This window comes from Juglans microcarpa x Juglans regia, chromosome 2D (assembly GCF_004785595.1).
Source record: "Juglans microcarpa x Juglans regia isolate MS1-56 chromosome 2D, Jm3101_v1.0, whole genome shotgun sequence".
In the NCBI taxonomy this organism is placed as follows: domain Eukaryota; kingdom Viridiplantae; phylum Streptophyta; class Magnoliopsida; order Fagales; family Juglandaceae; genus Juglans; species Juglans microcarpa x Juglans regia.
Window position 1 is genome coordinate 12,857,320 of NC_054596.1, and position 10,503 is coordinate 12,867,822.

Consider the following 10,503-nt stretch of genomic DNA (forward strand, 5'->3'; position numbering starts at 1 on the left):
TTTGAGCTCTAGTCATGTCCATGATTGAATTGCTCATCTTTTTTCACAATGATTATAATAATGATTTTTCCTATAAGGACTTTATAGATCAGATCCATTTAAAGTATTTGTCTTTTTTCATAATGATGAAACACTTGACTTTTTCTATATGGATCCACCTTTATGCTTGGAAAGAGAAGATATTTTCTTTTAGTACTAGATTCAACTAGTAGTAGTCAATTTAAGGAATATACTTCTCCCTTTCTATTGAGCATTATAAGCAATTAGGAGGTAGGATTAGGTTCCTCACAGTGAATATATGAAAACCTTTGAATGCTCGACCATAAGGTTAGCCCCCCCCATGATAAAATGCTTAACCAATACAAAGTGCTTCAATTCATACAAGACTGATATGGTGAGGATTAGAATGTTCAACCACTTGGCAAACACCTTAGCTTGTATCTTGCTCAATGTTGATTCCATTAAGTTAGCGAGAAAACATGCTAAAATTAAGGGCAGGTTTGGATAGTGAGATGAGAATTTTGTGTTTTGTTTGAGAGTTTAAAATATTATGTTTTAATATTATTATTATATTGGGATTTGAAAAATGTGAATTGGGATTTGAAAAAGTTGAATTGTTTATTATATTTTGTATGGGGATTTGAAAAATGTGTAATGATGAGATGAAATGAGATGAGAATTTTGTATCTCATCCCATCCCCCAAACCTGCCCTAAGTCTACTCACAAACAAATTGAAAAAAAAAACATATAATAATGCAGAAACTTAGATGCAAGAAGGTCATGAACCTTTAATGCATATCACACACACCATTGGCTTTTCTTAAATATTCGAATCTTAACCCATCTAAGGATTTTGTAAATAAATCAGCCAATTGATGTTCAGTAGCCACATGTTCCAAGGACACAATTTTTTACTCAACCAAATCTCGAATAAAATGATGCCTAATGTCTATATGCTTGGTTCTAGAGTGCTGAACTGAATTTTTTGAGATACTAATTGCACTAGACTTATCACAATGAATTTTTATAGTATCTTGGGAGAAACCATAGTCCTCAAGCATCTTTTTCATCCAAAGAAGTGGAGTACAACAACTTCATTTTGCGATGTACTCGGCTTCAGCAGTAGATAAGGAAATGGAATTTTGCTTTTTACTCATCCATACAACCAGATTTCCACCTATATAAAAGCGACATCCTGATGTGCTTTTTCTGTCATTTGCACTCTCAACCCAATCAGCATCCGAATATCCAACTAGAGTCAAGTTAGAATCTTTAGAATACCAAATCCCATAATCTACAGTAGCACTTAGATATTTTAGAATTCTTTTTACTGCAGTGAGATGTGATTCCTTAGGATTAGCATGAAATCTAGCACATACACCAACGCTAAAGGCAATATCGGGTCTACTTGCTGTAATATACAGCAAACTCCCTATCATATTTCTATAAAGTGTAGGATCAATGTTCTTACCTGTAGGATTTGTTCTGATTTTTATTGAAGTGCTCATAGGAGTACGAGCATGAGTCTTTCCTTCCATTCCAAACTTCTTAACAAAATCTTTAGCATACTTAGATTGAGAAATGAAAATGCCCTCATTTGTTTGTTTAACTTGAATGCCCAAAATGAAATTCAGTTCACCAATCATACTCATTTCAAATTCATATTTCATTTCATTAGCAAATCCATAAGAAAGCGAGTCAAGAGTTGCTCCAAACACAATGTCATCTATATAGATTTGAGCAATAAGAAGTTGTTTACCAATTTTTCTTAAGAAAAGAGTTCTACCAGCTTGTCCTCTTGTGAAACCATGTTCAAGAAGGTAAGCCATCAACCTTTCATACCAAGCTCGTGGTGCTTGCTTTAATCCATATAGTGCCTTCTTTAAGAGGTACACATGATCAGGGCAAATATGATTAATGAATCCTTTAGATTACTCAACATATACCTCTTCTTGTAATAGTCCATTTAAAAGTGCACTTTTAACATCCATTTGATATAATTTAAAATTTAAATGACTAGCTATGGCAAACAATATGCAGACTAATTCTAAACGTGCAAACAATAGGGGGTGTGTCTTGTACATTGCCTAAAGACCTCTCGGTTTAGAATATAACTTGCTGTGTTGACAGTTTCTCCCCCAAAATATAAAGCCATCTTTTTGTTGTTTAGCATAGTCTGAGCCATCTCTTGAATAGCTCTATTCTTTCTTTCAACTTCTCCATTTTGTTGAGGTGTAATTGGAGTAGACAACTCTTGATATATGCCTTGTTCATCTCAAAAAGAAGAGAAATTAGAGTTTTCAAATTCCTTACCATGATCACTACGAATTCTAGAAATAGAAAAGTCATTCTCTATTATTAATCTCTTGAATAGCTTTTTGGCAAGATCAAAAGCTTCAGATTTTTCTCTTAGTAGTATTGTCTACGTAAATCTTGAGAAGTCATCCATAGTGACCATAATATATTTCTTCTCACCAAGGCTCTTGGTTTGTATTGGACCCATCAAGTCCATGTGGAGTAGTTCAAGAGGCCGAGAGGTGAGTATGTCAGAAATTTTCTTATGATGAGACCTTGTTTATTTTCCTTCTTGGCATGCTCCACACACTATCTTTTTAACTTTTAGAGGCTTTGGTAACCCAGCTACAACATCCTTTTTGGATATTTTTGATAGGTCTCTTAGGTTGATGTGACCAAGATGTTGCTGCCAAAGCTCCGTTTCATCCAATAGTACTCTATGACAGCATATGCTTGTTGTTGGAGAGATTCCATAGCAATTGTCCGATGTTCTAGTGCCCTTCAAGATCCATTTTTCAGCTTGATTATAGACATAACATTCATCCTTTGAAAACTACACATAAAGATTCTCATCACAAAATTGACTGATGCTAAGTAAATTTGCCTGAGGCCATTAACAAATAAAATATTATGAAGAGTAGGTAGTCCAGGAATTTTTATACTTCCCTTTCCTTCAACTATGGCTTTGCTTCCATCACCAAAAGCCACGGTTCCTCTACTAAAGGATTTAATCATTTTGAATAGACTTTTGTCACCCAACATATGTCTTGAACATGCATTATCCAAGTACCACAAGCAATTTTCCACTGTCTTAAGTGTTGTATGTGCCACTAGATACACGACATCTTCCTTAATCACCCACTTGGTTTTGAGTGTTGCCTTGTCCACATCTCTTGATACTTATTTCTTTTTATTTGAAAGACAAGCATTTGCAAGTTCATCAAGCTTATGACTTATGGTGATGACTTGAAGACTCAAGTTATCAACCTTGGTTTCTAAGTTTCTCTCTTTTCTTGTGACTTTTCTTTTTCCTTTTTTTTCCTACACTTTTCTTAAATTAAAGCAGTGTGGTCTTATATGACAAAGCATACCACAAAAATGACACGGCTTTCTTGTCATTGATCTATTGTGTGAGGCTCTTGGACCATGAGTTTTAAACACAACTTTCTTTGGAGTTTCCTTATCTTGACTCCCTTTAACAAAATTTATACATTTTGATGTAGTGGCAAGGGATGATGAGGTCTTAAATTCCATACATTGAGAAGTCATGTACCTTAAGCCCGTGCGAGCACAACTAGATTTTTGAAAACTCAACATTTCATCAAGTTTCTGAGTTGTAATTTTTTCTTTACATTCTTGAATCTTTTTCAAATCTATCTCAAGTACACCTCATTGAGCTTGTAAGCTTGATACTTCAATTTCAGATATCTTTAGTGCCTTGGACAGGTTGCTCTTCTTATTTTCTGCAGCTGTAAGCCTTTTATACAGCTTCTTATTTAATTTCTTCAGCTTGACCACCTCTTCACATAGATCATTGTAGGCTTCTTGTAAACTTAGCTCATGATAAACCACAACTAAGACCACCTCCAAATCACTATCATCATCATCACTCTCAGATTTGGGTAGATTAACATCAGAGAATTCTCTAACAATAGCAGCAAAAGCTATAAATAAAGTTTCATCCTCAGATGATAAATTGATGTTTTCATATTCAGATTCGTCACTAAGAGTGACGTTAAGAGCTTTCCCTTTATTTCTTTTGAAATTGGGACACTCAATTCTTATGTGACCATATCTTGAGCATTTATGACACTTAACTTTATCTTTTTGCTAGGTTTATCCTTGTTCCATTTTTCAGAATCATTTCTTTTAGTAGGAAATTCCTTACCTCTTTTTTGTTTTCCATTTATTTTCTTGTTAAACATGGATTTTTTGAATTTTCTAGCAATAAGTGTTATATCCTCATCATTCAGATTTTCCTCATCAGAAAAATCTTCACGTTCTTCTTTTAAGATTTTTAATGCAATAGACTTACTTTTTTTTCATTTGAGGAGGTGAAGATTTATAGGTTTGTAGAGAACCTACTAATTCTTTGACCTTGATTGCATCCAAGTCCTTATTTTCCTCTATATGTAAGGCCTCGTGTTTGTGAGGCCCGGACCCGTGCGCAAAGGCCCAGCCCTTTCCCTTGGAGGAGTTCAAAATGGCGCCGTTTTGGGGTAGGTCCCCCTTCTTCCTTCTCCCTCTCTTTCTCTTTCAGTTTCTTTTCTTTTCTGGGTTCCCCACTTCCAGACATCTCCCTCTCACCCGTTACCCACTTCCCTTCCCAATTTCATCTCTTTACTTTCGTTTGGTTTGTTTTCGTGAGTTTGAGTTCCATGCCCTAACATTTCTCCATTTTCTTTTCCCTCACTTTCGGTTTTTCTCTCAAAGTCGACGTCTCTCTCTCTCACGTTCCTCCATTACTACAGATTAGTGTTTCTCTCTTCAAACTCATCTTTTCTCTCCCTCTTGCGCAGTGTCTTTATCTTTAGGTATCTCCCTCTCCTCTCAAGTCGACACCTTTCCTTTTTATTGTTTTACTTCATTTTATCCTCTGTTTCAATGCGCTGCCTGCTTTAGGTTTTTCCAGGTGGTGTTGTTGCGTTTTCTCCCTACTGGTTGTTTGGCTTTTAGACGTCCACCCACTCTCGCTTCTCTCTTGTTCTCTCCCATCAGCGAAGTGGTTAATCTCCTTGCCATAGTGTTGACGTCGAGCTCTGTCAAACGAGTAAGGAAACCGAGTGTTGTTTTACATTCCTTTTTCATGGTGTAAATTAGTGGCTTTTAATGTTATGATCAATGGAAAATTTCTACTGTTTATAATCAAATTTGAGGGCTTTGTAATCTGATGGTGTTTTGTTGTTGAAGAAGAATTATAAAGGGTGGCTATTGGGTTTGAAGTGGTGGTGTGGGAGGAGTTTTGAAATTGTGTAATGTTGTTTTGGTTAAATTGTTGGTGGTTGCTTGGGGTTATGAGCTGCTGAAATGAGTGTGATTTATTGATTATTTGAGTTGACATTGGTTTTGGTGGGCGTATAGGACAATATCAAAATTAGTATATGATATTTTGGGTTGAAGTGCGGGCTGTCCAGATTACTATATGGTTGTTTTAGTGAGTTGTTTTTGCTATAATATGGTTTGGGATTATGAGTTTTAATTATTTAGATGGAAGTTGTGTCAATTTTCTTTTAACACTCAGTGTATATTTATTTTCTATCAATAGGTGACGAGATTTTTAGATGTCAAATTCAAGACATATATAATACGCTGCAAGAGTCAGGTAAGCGGGGTTCCTATGCTAGGTTTTATACAAGTTAATAAGACTAAGATTGACTTTATGAAAACTTGCATATTTTGTGATGTAATGGAAACTTGGAAAAATAAAGATCAACCTCGGTTGCTTATTTGCATTATTCATGAAATCTGTGTGAAAAAGGAAAAATATTTTCTGACATGCATTGTGTAGACATGAGTTAATTTCTGTCATGTGATCTCTGAAATATGAAAAAAGAGTGATATTGAGAATCTGAAAAATTTTGCATTTATTTAGAAAGATGTATTGGCTTTTGTTTTCAGTGTGTGTAAACTATCTGATTCTGTTTTGGTACTCTGTATTATTTTGATATAACATCTTAAAACCTTTGGCATGGTGTACTGATTTTTGTATCTGACTCTGTCTCTGTTTTGCTCTGCTCTGCTCTGCTCTGTTATGCTCTGCTCTATTTGTGTTGGTACCAACTTCTCTGTCTCTGAGTAAACCCACTTTGGAAACAAAGTGATTTTATTGTGGTCTTTCCTGTGTGCACACTCGGGGTTCCGAGAAGAATAAGGGAAAGATTTCACCTCTGTCTCTGCCCTGTTTGGCCATCGGAGTTAGCACAACCCTACCACGGGGGTGAAACATGGTCTCTACTCTGTGTGATGCTCGGTTTTGATGTGATGATAATACTCAGTTTTTGTTATGTCAAAATATTACAAGTTTTATTTGTCTTAAAACCATCGCTCTATTACGTTTGGAAAACATATTTTGTTCTGCATATTGTACTTCATAAATGTTCATATTTGCGCGCTAGCATATGTCTTCTGCTTACTGAGTTGTTGATAACTCACCTCCTATCTTCATAATCTTTTCAGATGATGTGGAGAGTCCAACTGAGGACCGGGATTAGATTGGTGAGCTTGATTAAACTGAGGAGATGATGTTAAAAAAAGGAATTTTGATGTCCTTTAAATTTAATGTCTCTTAGATTTAATTTTAACTTGGGTTTAGTAAGACTTATGAAATTATCAGTTTGGTTTGTTATGACTACCAAGAGATTGTGGACTCCTTAGTTTATTTTTGTTCTATTGCGGTAATGTCTTTGTGGAGTTTTCAAGGTGTTTATTTAGAAGACATGAAATTGAGTTTTGCTAATAAAATTTATTTTGGAGATTTATTTTAGTTGTGTTGGGAAATATGTTTATAAATGACAGGTAGTAATTCTCCAAGCCACCCGGGCAATATGTTTATTATGTGTTGGGAAATATGTTTATTTTAGTTGTTTGTAAATATGTATATTATTTACAGTTGTTAACCCATCTCTTGTCCATGCATCAATAAGAGTCTCATGCTTAGTTCATCCTTGCTCTATTGCATGCCAAACCCACTCATCCAATGATTTGAGGAAGGCCCTCATCCGAACTTTTCAGTATGTATAGTTTTCTCCATCAAAGTGTGGTGGAGCTGATAATGACGACATGATCAACAAGAGAACGGATCACACTCGAATGAGTGAACCATTCTCTGATGCCAATTGAAATTAACCAAGTACCCTTGTAGTTAGATCTCACGCTTCACCACACAATTAATCAAATTGATTAGTCACTTGTTATGTAAATAATCAAATATATAAAGTAATAAAAGTGCTTAAGATCAATTTTGGTTATGAAGGGAAAACCTTTGAAAAACTCATCAAAAGTAAAATCTTACGGGACAGCCAAACTCAAAAAAATCAATCTTATTATTAGAAAATTAATTACAAGTAAACCACAATTACAAAACCGTAATTTGACTCTCTTACTTGACCAGACAAACGACTCGTTTGTCTTCTACCGCAATAGTAGCTAGAACCTCTAATGATATTCAAACTATTGACTTCCCTCCTGGAACTTCAATGACTAAACTTGATCAATTCCACTCCGACACGAAGTAAGTACAAACTCAAAAAGAGAAAGAGAAAAACACTAGAAAATTCTTCACAAAATTTTTTTCACACTCAAGCTCTTAAATCTCACATAGATCTCCAAGCTCTCTGAAAATTAACTGATCAAAAGATCCAACCCTCAGATGAAATCCTCAATTAAATAATCTGCCCAATATTTGATATGTAGTAGGATTCTACTGACGGACTCAGTTTGTTAGGACTTTCAAGTGCAGTAAAAATCTACTGACAGGAGAACTATGCTGGGAAACGATATTGCTAACGATTCTGCTGACACCTGGCTCTGAATCTTCTTATCAGATATAGATTTCATTCAAATGGATAATTCTAGACTCCTTGAGCTTCGGATACACACTCTTATGATTTATCTAAGATATTATCTAATAACTACTTAATTCAAATTAAATGTTTTTAAGTAAAGATAAAATATTTACATTCATCCAATCTCAAGAATCTCCCAACTTAAACAAATCTCTATCGTCTTAGTCAACTAATCCTAGCCAATCTCTTTTACATTTATACATCTCATCTCAACTTGACCCTCAAACATACAATCAAGCTGTCATGGACCCGAGATGGTGTGAGGCCATGCAAGCTGAATTGGATGCTCTTGAGCTCAACAAGACATGGGTATTGACTGATTTTGTCACTTGGAAAGAACCAATTAATTGTAAGTATGTCTACAAGACTAAGTTTCATTCAAATGGTACTATAAAGAGGTTAAAGGCCAGGCTAGTAGCCAAAGGCAACACACAAAAGGAGGGGATTGATTATCACGAGACTTTTTCTCTAGTGGCCAAGGTGGTCACAATTTGATGTCTTCTAGCTCTTGCAGCAATGAATGGTTGGCATTTGCAACAATTTGATGTGAATAATGTCTTCCTTCATGGAGAGCTAGAAGAGAAAATATACAATTTGCAAGCCACCTGGCTACACCAAAGGAAAACCTGGATAGGTTTGCAAACTTCTCAAGAGTTTGTATGGCCTTAAACAAGCATCTAAACAATAGCATGCTAAGTTTTCCACTTCATTGATTCACTATGGTTTTCAACAGTCTAAGTCAGATTATAGCCTTTTCACAATGCTTATTGGAGACACTTTCACAGCTTTGTTAGTTTATGTAGATGATATAGTTGTTACTAGCAACTCTCTTGATTGCATCACTTCTCTCAAAAGTTTTGTGAATACTCAATTCAAGATTAAATAACTTGGTTCACTTTGTTATTTCCTTGGCATTGAAGTAGCAAGATCTAGTCAAGGGATTCATTTGTGTCAAAGGAAATATGCCCTTGACATCTTGTCAAATTCGGGCACCCTTGGATCCAAACTTGCCAAACTTCCTATGGATCAAAATTAAGTCAATTTATGTCTCAGCCTACTGATGCTCATTTACATGCTGCTTACAAGATTTTGAAATACTTAAAGGGCAATCCAGGCGAAGGGATTTTGCTATCCTCTTCTTCCCCCTTGTAGCTGCAAGGGTATTTTGATTCAGATTAGGAATCATGCCCTGATACTCACAGATCCATTACAGGTTTTTGCATCTTCCTTGGGAATTCACTTGTCTCTTGGAAGTCTAAAAAGCAATCAATGGTCTCTCGTTTATCTGCAGAGGCTAAGTATCGAGCCATGGCAGCAACTTGCTATGAATTCACTTGGATCCAACAACTTCTAGCTGATATGCACATCTCATACTCCAATGTTGCCATTCTTCTCTGTGACAATCAAGCAGCCCTACATATTGCTTCTAACCCTGTCTTCCACAAGAGGACTAAGCATATTGAAGTCAATTGCCACCTTATTCAAAATAAAATTAAAGGAACAATTGTGACTGCACATGTTCCTACTCATTCTCAATTGGCCGATATTTTTACTAAGGCAATCTCCTCTATAGTTCTCAATCCTCTTCTTTCCAAGATGAGAATAGTAAATCTCTATTCTCCATATTGCGGGGGTATTGGAAAATGATGATCATACTTCCCATGATCATAAGCTGATGACTGATGATGAAGTTGTTTTACATAATAGCCCTCAAGTCAACCTAGATGATAAAGGGTAGCTGAAGTTTTTTATGTAATTTAGTAGTTAGTTATTTTTATTCTGACATTTGCTGAGTTGTATAGCTTTTAGTGGTAGAGTTAGTTATTTTGGCAGAGAGTGAATATTCCTTTTTGGATCATGAGAAAGGCTATACAGAGTACTACATTTACTGCTTTTGTAAATTCAGTATTCATTGAATGAAGAAGATACAAAAGTTCTTCTGTAACCTGAACATTTCCCATTTAGCTTTCCTTCTTTTGTCTTATTTTTGCTTATCTCACACAAGTACCAACCACAGAAACATAAAAGAGAAATTTGTATTCGAGAAGGATATATATATATATATATATATATATATGCACATACATGTGCATGTACACACAGCATAAAAGAACGTGAGAACTGGATAACAAAAACGAGTATTTCAGCTGGAGTATTAAAAGACCATTTGAAGGTGTTGTGCCCTTCAGAAAGGTTCAATGAAATGTACAAACTCAAAATAGAGTCAAATTGACTCCAACTCCATGCCAAAGCACGTAGATCCGTGCATGGACTAGGTAGGTTAAGGTCATTTCAGAAGTTCCAACTGGATTGTGGTGGTCTAGACCTCTTCAGGGTTGGGTGAAGTTGAATACTGATGGTAGTAGTTTGGGTAATCCTGGTCCAGCTGGTGCTGGTGGTGTTATTCGTGATAGTTTGGGCTAGTTCCAAGTAGCTTATTCTGTTTTCTTGGGTCAGGGTTCTAACAATTTTGCTGAATTGAGAAGTTTGTGGGAGGGGGTTGAGAGGTGCTATCAGTTTGGTTTTTTATGGGTTGAGAATGAGAAGGATTCTCAGCTTGTTGTAAATTGGCTTACTAAATATGTTTGTCATCTTTGGTAACTTGAGGATTATTGGGAGGATTTACTTGGCCATTTAGAGTGC

General features: G+C 35.7%; 1 protein-coding gene across 1 annotated transcript; it reads right to left on the minus strand.

Moving 5' to 3' along the window:
- Positions 1–1,095: 1,095 nt before the first annotated feature.
- On the minus strand, positions 1,096–1,830 carry LOC121249275 (uncharacterized mitochondrial protein AtMg00810-like). Its single transcript, XM_041147987.1, has one exon. It carries the CDS (start codon positions 1,828–1,830, stop codon positions 1,096–1,098), a length of 735 nt encoding a protein of 244 aa, XP_041003921.1.
- Positions 1,831–10,503: the final 8,673 nt, after the last annotated feature.

What these genes read in the sequence shown, in the direction of transcription:
- LOC121249275 (XM_041147987.1), bottom strand. Translation starts at nt 1,830, where the DNA reads ATGGCTTACCTTCTTGAACATGGTTTCACAAGAGGACAAGCTGGTAGA.